Source organism: Sinocyclocheilus anshuiensis, unplaced genomic scaffold (assembly GCF_001515605.1).
Source record: "Sinocyclocheilus anshuiensis isolate Anshui unplaced genomic scaffold, SAMN03320099.WGS_v1.1 scaffold983, whole genome shotgun sequence".
In the NCBI taxonomy this organism is placed as follows: domain Eukaryota; kingdom Metazoa; phylum Chordata; class Actinopteri; order Cypriniformes; family Cyprinidae; genus Sinocyclocheilus; species Sinocyclocheilus anshuiensis.
The window spans coordinates 1,292,178-1,305,368 of NW_015546086.1; the positions used below are offsets into that span (position 1 = coordinate 1,292,178).

Below are 13,191 nucleotides of genomic sequence, written 5' to 3' on the forward strand. Positions count from 1 at the left end.
ATAAATGTAGTGATTTAGTGATATCCCCATAGTTGTGTTCTTGACCGGTTAAAACAAAATCCCGAATCTTCTTAGTCTAAGGCCAAGACAAGACAGAGTACAAATGCGGTCGAGACAAGACCAAGACCTTCAAAAAATGGTCTTAGGACTGGTCTCAAGACCAAGACAGCGTACTACAACACTAAACATAGATTTGGGACATAATTATTTGGGTTGGATTGTGTGCCAAAATGTTCTTGAGCTAGGCATTTTTTCTAAATAAAAATTAAAATTTTCTAGGCTCAAGTTTCACAAAAAAAAAAAAAAAATGAAAAATCGCCAATCCAAACTGTATGCTAATTGTCAATCATCTTTGATGATAGTGGTCCTGGCAGAAATACTAAAATATGTTGGGTGAGTGGAGGGGGGCCTTCAAATATTGTTGTGAACAATAGGGGACCTCAAGTACAACATTGAGATCCACTGGTATAAATCTAATTATTTATTATTGTTCTTTAGTTATTTAATTAGTTATTGATTGCATTTGAAGAGGAAAGTTTTACATCCAGTCAGAATAATGATGGTTATAAATAAATGTAGTGATTTAGTGATATCCCCATAGTTGTGTTCTTGACCGGTTAAAACAAAATCCCGAATCTTCTTAGTCTAAGGCCAAGACAAGACAGAGTACAAATGCGGTCGAGACAAGACCAAGACCTTCAAAAAATGGTCTTAGGACTGGTCTCAAGACCAAGACAGCGTACTACAACACTAAACATAGATTTGGGACATAATTATTTGGGTTGGATTGTGTGCCAAAATGTTCTTGAGCTAGGCATTTTTTCTAAATAAAAATTAAAATTTTCTAGGCTCAATTTTCACAAAAAAAAAAAAAAAATGTATAATGATAAAAATATAGAGTTTAAAATGAAAACTAAGTCTGACAGCTAGAAACTAATGTGATGAGGTACACTTGTGTTCATTCTGCTAGAATACCTTTTTGAATTGACCATACATCCACTATGACCTTGGGATCAGTTGCTTAAAACTTATCGCGAAAAGGTTATTAGTTCTGCAGAAAGTAAACATCTAGCATAATTTGCTGGAAGTTACCATTTAGTTTGATATTTTGTTTTGTATTGTAATTACATTTAGATATTGCACTTAGTGTACAACATGGAATCTCTTGTCAACTTTGTGGATTATAGATTTGTAAATACATCACACAGTGTAATGTAGAAGGAAAAACAGAGACACTTTTGATGCGCCTTGTGTTTTTGAAGTCCCATTGCCATATTTTAATTTGACACGAATGTATTTCCCTGCTGGTACCACTGTGTCATTGTTCGTTAATACTCATGGTTTTCTCATTTAAGACTTGGAAGACACTTTGCTATTTTCCATTGCATAATTATTTTATTTATTTCGTTTTTAAACAACTGGAATTAATTTACATGTAAAAAAGGCAGAATTAGTCACAGAACATTGCATAATTGTTGCAAGCTTTCTCTGCAAATGCTTCCAAAGCTTCTCATAGATCTATAGTTGAGATAGTGCTACTCTAAATAAACTAACAATAACCTCATACGCACACACACACACACAGGAATTATCTATCATTAATTCATTACAATGATGGAAATGCATAATGGTTTAGATACAAAATATCTGTAACACGATAATAACGCTCTGTTCTCAAAAGCAATAGTAGATACTATGCAATCCGTTTATTTCAATTTAATTTAATAGTATGTGTTGGGAAATTTAGGCCATGCCTAGCCAAGCTGGCATTCATACTACAATGAACACTGTGTTCTCAGCTTCTGGGCCTTCAAAATCCATAGTTATAGACACTGTAGAATTATCACAGCATAATGGAGAGTAAAACAAAAGCCATTTAATGTTTTAATGGGTTTTTATTTTTCATTTAAAATGTGCTTTGATTCATAAACCATACAATGCATTTCAGATTTAAAAAAAAAAAGAAATTTTGTGCATAAAAAAAAGACAAAATCAAGCAAAATGTCACTTATGTGCACTGTGGAGTTATAAGTGTAGAATCTTTTCCCCTCCCATAAACAACATATATCATTACAAAGTGGCAAGTAATAGATGTTTCGTTCATCAGTAAACAGATCTCATTATCTAAAGTCGTCCACACTATGCCTGTCACAACATTCCAAGGTTACTGTTAGAATCAAACTTAGGCATGATGTTGTACATGGCTTTTAGTGCTGTTCCTCTTTCTCACAGCATTACAATATTAGACTTATTCATATCTACACTTAAGCAGGCTCAAGTTAGTCTTGAAGTTAGTTGAATATACAACTGGGTCCTAAAATAATCTCTCAGTGTAAATTCTCTTTGTAGTTCTCTGCCATATAACAAAGTTAAATTCATCATTAGCAGTCTGTCAAATTCTGTTACTGTTTGTGATGAAATACTTGTCAAAATCTATGCAGGGACAAATACATTTAAACAGTTTTTAAAAACTTCAAGGCCATCAAAGATAAGAACTGAAAAATAACAAGCTTCTCATGATTAGATAGGTAAGAAAATACATCACAATATTTCAAACAAAGAGTAGAAATGAGGAATGAGTGTTACAATGAAACAATATAATTAGTTATGAATATAAAGCCTTGTAACACAACAGGCCAAACACATTCATTTTATATTTCAACAGATAAAATAAGATCACAGTTCAGAACATTGAATAATACACCAACACAAGAAAAATAGTTTTAAAGAAATTAGCATTTGAAAAGTTTTAGAAAAAGAAAGGTGTCAGGTCCATTTACGATGCCTTTGCTTTTCTGTTTGGGCAAGTTTCAAAAACTTTCTGTCAAGTTTATACTATTTAGTAATATTTAAATATTTTATTGCAATATCACAATGGAGATTTTTGACAAACTCACACTTAACCTACTAAAAGCGGATTTGATCAAAATGCTATGACTTCAAATTTCCTTCCAGCTGAATATCCTTTCTGAATGCAATTTGTTGTGCATACATGTGGTGTACAATCTATATAAAATGTATATGGTAGATAAAATAACTGTTTACGTTAATATTGAGAATGTATGGTCTTTATAGTATCCTCTCTATAATTGTCACAGTTATGGCTAGTTCATGCAAAAAGTCCTTCATAAGTGTGGAAGTGGAAACCTGTGTATTGCTGCTCTTTGGCTGGTGATGTGACGTGAAGAGCTTCACGGCTGAGGTTTGTAGCAGTAGACACCGTACAGCTTCTGCTTTTTGTCGGGGAAGCCAACAAAGCGAACCGCAGCCTCTGTGGGACTGCAGTTCTTCCTAGGCCTGGAGATCGGATAACGAACGCTACCGTCAGCCAGCCAACCGGCATCACAGCGGTCATACCCCTGCAGCTTCCAGGCAGCATATATATGGCCCACCTTTGCGATCTCAGCTCCATCTCTCTTACACGTGTTAACGGCCTCATCAAAGTTCAGCTTTTTGGGCTGGATCAGATAGTAAAAGCGTCCTGTGATGTAAAACAAAGAGTTTCATGGTTGTGGACACAGACACTACTAAATGGTATGCTCAATTTTATACTAGAATTGAATTGATTAACTCACCTTTAAGGCTGGCTGTGAAGCAGAACACGTCATAACGGCTGTTGGACTTGTCCTGTCGGCCATAGTTTCTCAGTCCGGCTGAAGTCCTCACGCCTCCGCAGGGCTCTCTGGGTTTGGTGATGGGGTACTTCACGGTTCCGTCATTGAGCCAGCCAGCATTGCACCAATCCATCCCATTTCTCCATTCCCCATAGAGCTGCTCGAAGGAGGCGACCACAGCGTCCTGCTCCAGACATGCGGTCTCAGCATCTTGGAAGTTGAGGTTGTACCGCCCCAGACGAGGGGAGTATGGGAGACAAAATCAAGCAAAATGTCACTTATGTGCACTGTGGAGTTATAAGTGTAGAATCTTTTCCCCTCCCATAAACAACATATATCATTACAAAGTGGCAAGTAATAGATGTTTCGTTCATCAGTAAACAGATCTCATTATCTAAAGTCGTCCACACTATGCCTGTCACAACATTCCAAGGTTACTGTTAGAATCAAACTTAGGCATGATGTTGTACATGGCTTTTAGTGCTGTTCCTCTTTCTCACAGCATTACAATATTAGACTTATTCATATCTACACTTAAGCAGGCTCAAGTTAGTCTTGAAGTTAGTTGAATATACAACTGGGTCCTAAAATAATCTCTCAGTGTAAATTCTCTTTGTAGTTCTCTGCCATATAACAAAGTTAAATTCATCATTAGCAGTCTGTCAAATTCTGTTACTGTTTGTGATGAAATACTTGTCAAAATCTATGCAGGGACAAATACATTTAAACAGTTTTTAAAAACTTCAAGGCCATCAAAGATAAGAACTGAAAAATAACAAGCTTCTCATGATTAGATAGGTAAGAAAATACATCACAATATTTCAAACAAAGAGTAGAAATGAGGAATGAGTGTTACAATGAAACAATATAATTAGTTATGAATATAAAGCCTTGTAACACAACAGGCCAAACACATTCATTTTATATTTCAACAGATAAAATAAGATCACAGTTCAGAACATTGAATAATACACCAACACAAGAAAAATAGTTTTAAAGAAATTAGCATTTGAAAAGTTTTAGAAAAAGAAAGGTGTCAGGTCCATTTACGATGCCTTTGCTTTTCTGTTTGGGCAAGTTTCAAAAACTTTCTGTCAAGTTTATACTATTTAGTAATATTTAAATATTTTATTGCAATATCACAATGGAGATTTTTGACAAACTCACACTTAACCTACTAAAAGCGGATTTGATCAAAATGCTATGACTTCAAATTTCCTTCCAGCTGAATATCCTTTCTGAATGCAATTTGTTGTGCATACATGTGGTGTACAATCTATATAAAATGTATATGGTAGATAAAATAACTGTTTACGTTAATATTGAGAATGTATGGTCTTTATAGTATCCTCTCTATAATTGTCACAGTTATGGCTAGTTCATGCAAAAAGTCCTTCATAAGTGTGGAAGTGGAAACCTGTGTATTGCTGCTCTTTGGCTGGTGATGTGACGTGAAGAGCTTCACGGCTGAGGTTTGTAGCAGTAGACACCGTACAGCTTCTGCTTTTTGTCGGGGAAGCCAACAAAGCGAACCGCAGCCTCTGTGGGACTGCAGTTCTTCCTAGGCCTGGAGATCGGATAACGAACGCTACCGTCAGCCAGCCAACCGGCATCACAGCGGTCATACCCCTGCAGCTTCCAGGCAGCATATATATGGCCCACCTTTGCGATCTCAGCTCCATCTCTCTTACACGTGTTAACGGCCTCATCAAAGTTCAGCTTTTTGGGCTGGATCAGATAGTAAAAGCGTCCTGTGATGTAAAACAAAGAGTTTCATGGTTGTGGACACAGACACTACTAAATGGTATGCTCAATTTTATACTAGAATTGAATTGATTAACTCACCTTTAAGGCTGGCTGTGAAGCAGAACACGTCATAACGGCTGTTGGACTTGTCCTGTCGGCCATAGTTTCTCAGTCCGGCTGAAGTCCTCACGCCTCCGCAGGGCTCTCTGGGTTTGGTGATGGGGTACTTCACGGTTCCGTCATTGAGCCAGCCAGCATTGCACCAATCCATCCCATTTCTCCATTCCCCATAGAGCTGCTCGAAGGAGGCGACCACAGCGTCCTGCTCCAGACATGCGGTCTCAGCATCTTGGAAGTTGAGGTTGTACCGCCCCAGACGAGGGGAGTATGGGAAAACAACCCCTGTGAAAGAAAGTGAATCTTTCCCTAAGGAAATGTTCAACTGAGTTTAACATAAGGGCTGTTTTGATGAATATATTTTTTTCACCCCAATGAATGAATAAGAGCGATATCAGTGAAAGCCTTAGCTTTAGTTTTCTAAGAGCCTCCCTGCTTAGTTGAAAAGATTTATGTGGTACAGCGTTAAAGAGAAAAAAAAATAAAAGAGAGAGAAAATTACTTGCAGGGCTTTGGCTTTTCAATCTTAGACTCCATTGTTCCAAAGTTAACAATGGCTAGTTGTGCCAGCCTGTTTCATTATGCTGATGCACCTCACTTTTCTGTGTAAAGATCCCATTTGTTTCTCTGGAGCCAAGTCTGCAATGGTGGTCATGGCCAAGAGCAAGAACTACAGGATATTAATGGAGAATGAGCAAATGATAAGTGGCAAAAACAAGTGTTGAAAGAAGAGTACGAGAGTATCTTCACATTTCAAGTGCTAATGTTGAAGACTATTTACTGAAATGAACAGCTCAAATATGACTTATGAAGAGGGTGTTGTAGCGTCTGCGTAGAATCATGCATGATCTTTGGGGTTTTATGGCCTAAGAGACCCTTTTAGCTTTTGACATTTGCATATAAATTACAGTCCTGGTCACAGACTTTACACTTATATGGGTGCTAAATGGCCAGTGGTTCCCCCCCACTATCAAGGAGATGCTAAACAGTTTCACCACTCTCGTCTGACCATTGAATTTCAAACACATTCCAAAGAGACGTAAATGACCCCCGTGGCCAGGCAACGATGGGCCTGGCTGACCAAGCAAAGTAACACACACACACACAAACACACACACGTAAAGACCTTTTACTCTATTATAGTTACAAATATATCTGGTATATTGCATGTGTTGTTTGTACGTTTCCCTATTAGATTAGCTGAGTTACCACTCGTTTATTTGTATTAGTTAAAGCCCTAAACACTGATATTCAGGTGTATGGATGTATCTTTGGTTTAATCTATTCTAAATGTTTGTTTGTTGGTATCAATATTATCTGCTCTTTATTCCTCAAACAATGATGTACAGTATGTGATTGTGAAACGCATCATACGATTATTACATTAGAAAGTCTAAGGCTACATGAAGATTTCCAAGACATTAAAAGCTCCTAGAGACACCGCTGCCAGCCTTGTTTCTAAGCTTAAAATGTGTTGTACCAGAAAACCCTCAAGGGTGTTGAAGAAAAAAAAGCTCAATAAAATGTTTGATCAGAGCAGCTGAGAAAAACCTGCATTGTACAGCCAAAGACTTGCAAGATGACCTGATGAAGGAGAGCGAAACATTTCAATGCAGAGTATAAGAAGAAGAACATTAGACAAGCATGGCCTTCATTTTTTGAGGCATCTTGCTGAATACCAGTCTTGATCAAGAAGATCATAAAAGGTCGACTTGAACATGCTCAAATTCATTTGGATAGACCTGTGGAGTTCTGGAAGAATGTTTTATGAAGTGATATGACCAAACTGGAACATTCTGGACCCATGGATCAGCAGTATGTCTGTTGCAACAAAGGCAAAGCTTATAAGCAGAAGAACATCATCTTCATGGTCAAACATGGAGGTGGCCCAGTCCTGTTATGGGGGTGTTTTGCTGTTGCAGGAGGTGGAAATTTTGACTGTATGAAGGACATCATGGATTCTTTGAAGTATCAGGCAATTTTGGCAAAGACTGTGATGCCTGTGGTGCAGAGGCTGAACCTTGATGATAAACACTTTCCCGCAGGAAAACAATCCCACTCTATACATCTAAATCTACTTAAGCTTGGATCAGGAATCAATAGAATGTTTTTGCATGTTCAGTCTTCAGATTCAAATATCATTGAAAATATTTGGTGGATTGCAGTAGATTGCAAAGATTGCAGAGGTGACAGAAGTGTAGCGTCTGCTTAGAATCATTGAGGGTCATGGGGGCTTTATGTCTTAGAGACTCCTTTTAGCCTTTTGACATTTGCATATAAATTACAGACCTGGCCCCATATTCTACAGTTATATGGGTGCTAAAGTGCCAATGGTCTTTCTCCCATTATCAAGAAGATGGTAAACAGATCAACTCTCTGGTCTCCCCATCGACTTCAAACACATTCCAAAGAGACGTAAATGACCCCCGTGGCCAGGCAACGATGGGCCTGGCTGACCAAGCAAAGTAACACACACACACACAAACACACACACGTAAAGACCTTTTACTCTATTATAGTTACAAATATATCTGGTATATTGCATGTGTTGTTTGTACGTTTCCCTATTAGATTAGCTGAGTTACCACTCGTTTATTTGTATTTCATTCTGTATATATGTGTTTTGCTTAGTTAGTTATATGTTAGATATAGTTTCATTTATTAAATCCCTTATATTCACGATCGATTGCCTCTGTTTGCTGCTCACAATTCGAAGTCAATGAATGTTTTGAACCCTTGCTACATATGTTAAATTACTGCTAGCACTGCATAAATAAGGAAAGTATTCTTCCTTGGCCGGGAAAATAATCTTTCTTTGAATTGATAAATGATTATTTTGTCTGCTCGGTGGACGGACAGATCAAGTAATGGTAATATTGATTCTGCTACAGTTAATTCGAAGATCTAATCTAAATATTTATTATTAATCATAACCAGTTATAATTAGTCATAAATATTTCCCTTTTGAGCTGATTTACTACAGTGTAGAGAGTGAATTAAATATGTTTATACAGCAATGGCAATGTGTTGCAGTGCATATATGCCACTACAGAGACATATGGAAAATCTCTACTGTTTTATCTCCATTTTCATTAGTAAGTGACTTTGGAGGAGAAGAGCCTGCTAAATGAATAAATATAAATGGTACAGGTGAAATGATAACTTATATGACATCATGAAATAATAAAGTTACCTTGCAATTCAAGGTCCACTTCAACAATCTTGTCATTCATGCCGTTGATGATCTCACACCTGTATGTGCCATAGTCGTTAAGATCTAGGTCTGTAATAACCAAGGTAGCATCATTGTCATCCACCTCCAACAGGTAAACGCGGTTCTGGAAATTTCCATAGGTCTTCTTGTGGGCCCCCATGGAGATGAGCACATTGGTTTCTGAAGAGTCATCCTCAAGTTTGGCCCACTTGATTCTGTTCCCGAACAAACTGGACTGACCTTCCAGTCTGCAGGGCAGAGTGATATTGTCACCTCTGTTGGCGTAGACCTTGGTTCTTGATCCACCATCTGAAATAAAACAAAAGGAAAAGCCTTAGTTCACAGAAGGTCTAATATATTTATTTTATTTTATTTTAGATTTACAAGGACAGGATACAAGACTTTAGAGTTTAGTACATTTTTTATTATTATTACTTGACTTGACTCAAGATGTAATTACACTGAGTTATATTAAACTAATTTCCTACCATTTGGTTTGATATAATGGCTATCCATATATTTTGTCTTAATGTTTTGAAGAAGCCTACAGTTTTCGCAAAAGAAAAACACAGTGCCACACAAATCTTACCCAAAGAAATAATCTAATTATGATTCACTGGAATCAGATGGTGTGCTTGTACATACACGTGGGAACCACAGATATCCTTCTCCTATTTTGTGTCAATGAAGATGGATATTCCCCCCATAAAGCTCAACATTTTGCTCACAGATGTTGTGTCTATATCTCTGGTAGTCTAGTAGTTGCTATGTCTGCTTGTGGTTAGGGGCATAATTGTCTCATTCAGCCCCTTAAGATGTTTCCTGATCTCTATTTGAGTCTTGGAGGCCCCAATCCATCACAGCTCTCGATGGAACATTTGATGGATATCAGGGAAACTAAAACCGACCCAAGAGTTCTCCTGGCTGGCTATACCCCACCATCAAAGTGTCGATTACACAGCAGACATGATTAGATTTAGCTTAAGGCACCATTCAGTCTCTCATTTTCCCGATGGTTTGAAATGTCTACAAATACATTTTGGCAAATTATTCAAAGCATTCAAAATAATTTTTTGTTTTGGAAAAGAATACTGTTGTACAGCAAGGACACAATAAATTTATCAAAGATGACAGTAAAGACATCTATAATGTTACAAAAGATTTCTGTTTCAAATAAATGCTGTTCTTTTGAACTTTCTATTAATCAGAAAACTGTATCATGGTTTCCACAAAAATATTAAGCAGCACAACTGTTTTCAACTGTGATAATAATAAGAAATGTTTCTTGAGCACCAAATCAGTATATAACAGTGGTTTCCCCTTCAGGAACTCGAGCTGCGTCGAGATTCGCTTTGGGAACGTTCCTGCGTGACCGCGTTCTGAAGCACGTGTAAAATCAGTCCAATGGAGCAGCGAGACGTCACGAGCGGGGTGACGTGAGCGCCAGGAAGTATAAAAGCGCATCCGGCAGAGCGCAAGTTAGCTTCTGCTCTTCAGTAGCGCTCTGTGTATGTGTCAGTCTATTTACTGTTGTCTGTCAGTCCACAAGCATTCAAAAGAATATGTCAAAGTCTAAACTAATATCTATGACGAGCAAACGGCATTACAGACATTGTGTGCCTCCCTGCCCATGCTATCTGGCAGCGGGGGATACACACGATCTGTGTGTTGTTTGTTTAGGAGCGGAGCATGCACGGTCAGCTTTCGAGGGAGCTGATTGTCATCACTGCGAGTTACTCTCGCTGCGTATGCTCCGCTCTCGCCTGGCTGTGTTTGATGAGTGCAGCCAGGCTCGCGATCCCGCTGTTGCCGAGGCACGGCGTAGACTGTTGCGGGTGGATTTAGTGGAGGGATCCGAGACGGGCTCGTCCTTTTCTCGGTCCTCACCCGCTAGACCTGCGGCTCTCTCTCAGGGTTCAGAAGCCCGCGCTGCGGTTTCTTCCCCCCCCCAGAGAGAGAGAGCCAGACGCTTCATCTATCTTCCTCCGAGGAGGTGGATGTGATGAGTGTCAAGACAGAGGAGACTGTGGACTCGCCACCACAGTCCCTCGCCGAATCTCGACGCAGCTCGAGTTCCTGAAGGGGAATGTCTCTAGGTTACGTATGTAACCATGGTTCCCCGAGGGAACGAGACGCTGCGTCTCTTTGCCATACTCCCTGCATCCCTCCAGGCGCTACTTCATCGAAGCTAACTTGCGCTCTGCCGGATGCGCTTTCATACTTCCTGGCGCTCACGTCACCCCGCTCGTGACGTCTCGCTGCTCCATTGGACTGATTTTACACGTGCTTCAGAACGCGGTCACGCAGGGACGTTCCCAAAGCGAATCTCGACGCAGCATCACGTTCCCTCGGGGGAACCATGGTTACATACGTAACCTAGAGACGTTTTGAAGGCTCATGTGACACTGAAGACTGGAGTAATGGCTGATGAAAATTCAGCTTTGCCATCCCATGAATAAATGACATTTGAAATATATTTAAAATAGACAACACTTATTTTAAACCGCAATAATAGTCAAGAGGCATTTATTTGTCATTTGCACAGTTACACTGGGGAACTGGACATTGAAATGCTTGTGACGAGGCTCAGAATTACAGTAATTTTAACAGCCATATACCATATACGATTAGGCACGGACAGGTGGAGGGCATTGGCAAATCAAAGTGGCATGTGCTATTTTGCAGGCAAGACAATAAATAAGTATAATAGAAATAAGTGGCAGTAAACAAATATATGAGAGTCCTTAGTAAGAGTACTGAGATAATAAATACAAAGGCAGCAGTAACAAATACATTAACACAGTACAACAAATACAAGAAAAAAAAGGGAAAAAAAATTCACAGATGTCACAGTGTCAGCTGTTAAAAGTGGCAGTTATTACGTGTCAGAAGTCGCAGAGTTGGATGAAGGACTACTGGCTGTTAAGAAGTCTGATGGCTTGAAGATAAAAGCTCAGTGTTGGGAAGGTTACTTTGGAAATGTAATAGGTTACAGATTACAAGTTACCCTACTTAAAATGTAATAAGCAGTGTAACTTTTCAATTACTTTATTAAAGTAATGTAACTGATTACATTTGATTACTTTTTGATTACTTTTGTAAATTTCTAATGTTTTCAACTGTATAATTTTCAAACATAAACCAGGCAGGGTTAACCTTACAGTAGTACTTAACAGTAAACACTGATTCCTGTCAGACTTTCGAAATACTTCATCACTTGAATTAAGATTATAATATTTTAATTTTAAAGGAGACATTGGATGCAAAATTCACTTTTACGTGGTTTGCATAAATGTATCTTAGCAGTGTGTGGACACAACCAGCCTATAAATTAATTAATTAGTTGTTAGATGCTATGCATAAATTATATAGATTTAGTAAATGTGATGCAGCTGTTGTACCAGTACAACAACAACAACAATTATTCATTGTTTATTAGTTATTTTGTTTCCTTCAATGCACTGTTAATTAATTTACCCAATGATAAAAATCCATTCACTCCTTTTTTTTAATCCCCAAAAAAATGTGATGTAGAAGAACGTAAGAGTGTAAATTTTTTCCTGACATCAGAGCCACTGAGGACGCAGTGCATTAGTTTTGTTTTTGATGGTAATGCACCACCGAATACACCTATAATTTTACTCCAGACTGCTTTCTGAATGAGGGACAATTCAAGGCATGTTTTGTTAAAAAGTTAAAACTCAAGGATAGAAGAGTACCCATTGTTTGTGATCCAGCTGCACTTCCAGAAGTAGTAAGTGTCACACCTTATACTTTTTTATAATTACTTGCAAATCGCCTTTGCTCTTCCACGAAAGAGAGGGGTGGGGGGTGGGGGGCTCATTAGCATTTAAAGGGACATGCCCCGAAACAAGCCGCTGTAAACAGAGCAAGGTAAAAGGTAAAATGTTGTGAGGAATTTTAACCAAAGTATGTTGCAGACCTTCATGAAAAACCTAAAGAATCATACCAACTTGTGGAAGATGGGCATCCGATGTCCCCTTTGAAGCACAGCCACCACAAAATCAGACTTACTTTGAGATCATTATGAGGTTAAATGCATATTTAAAATCATAACAAGAAATATTTTATTAGCTATGATACTGTTTTTCAAATCAAATCTTTGTAAATCCTATGACAGGAAATACTGTCTGGAATCTAACAATGCCTTGGAGAAAACAGTTCATCAAAATGAAGCATAGCTACATAAACCCATAAAGGAAATAAAAGAGTTATTGAATAAGCATATTCTAAACTCCTGAAACATTGGTGTTTCATATTTTAGAGCAGTCACTGCAATTTATGAAAGAAATCAATTAAATCTGTATGTGGGAGTGTGTGTGAAAAAAATCAGATGTAACCCCCTTTGTAATCCTTAAAATTTTCATAAGTAACTAATTTAATTACATATTTTTTCTTAGTAACTGTAACTGATTACAATTACTTTTATTTTGTAATTAAATTACGTAATTCCGTTACATGTAACTAGTTACTTCCCAA

The 13,191-nt window shown here is 38.1% G+C and overlaps 2 protein-coding genes across 3 annotated transcripts in view; both read right to left on the minus strand.

Annotated features, from left to right (window-relative positions):
* Positions 1-1,880: 1,880 nt before the first annotated feature.
* On the minus strand, positions 1,881-3,867 carry LOC107700058 (hyaluronan and proteoglycan link protein 1-like; the record flags this gene model as incomplete). Its single annotated transcript, XM_016501567.1, has 2 exons — positions 1,881-3,481; positions 3,576-3,867. Coding segments are annotated over 2 exons (582 nt in total), but the record flags the coding sequence as incomplete, so codon positions are not given.
* Positions 3,868-4,274: 407 nt separating this feature from the next.
* LOC107700089 (hyaluronan and proteoglycan link protein 1-like) overlaps positions 4,275-13,191 on the minus strand; it is a 13,394-nt gene continuing 4,477 nt past the window's right edge. Inside the window, exons 2-4 of one of the 2 annotated variants that reach the window (XM_016501613.1) lie at positions 8,671-9,000; positions 5,460-5,762; positions 4,275-5,365 (exon numbers count right to left, since the gene is read on the minus strand). In XM_016501613.1, coding sequence (XP_016357099.1) covers positions 5,076-5,365; positions 5,460-5,762; positions 8,671-9,000 — 923 coding nt within the window. In that variant the 3' untranslated portion in view covers positions 4,275-5,075. Of the gene's footprint in view, positions 5,366-5,459; positions 5,787-8,670; positions 9,001-13,191 lie in introns of both variants that reach the window. The other variant, XM_016501612.1, reaches the window with a different exon arrangement.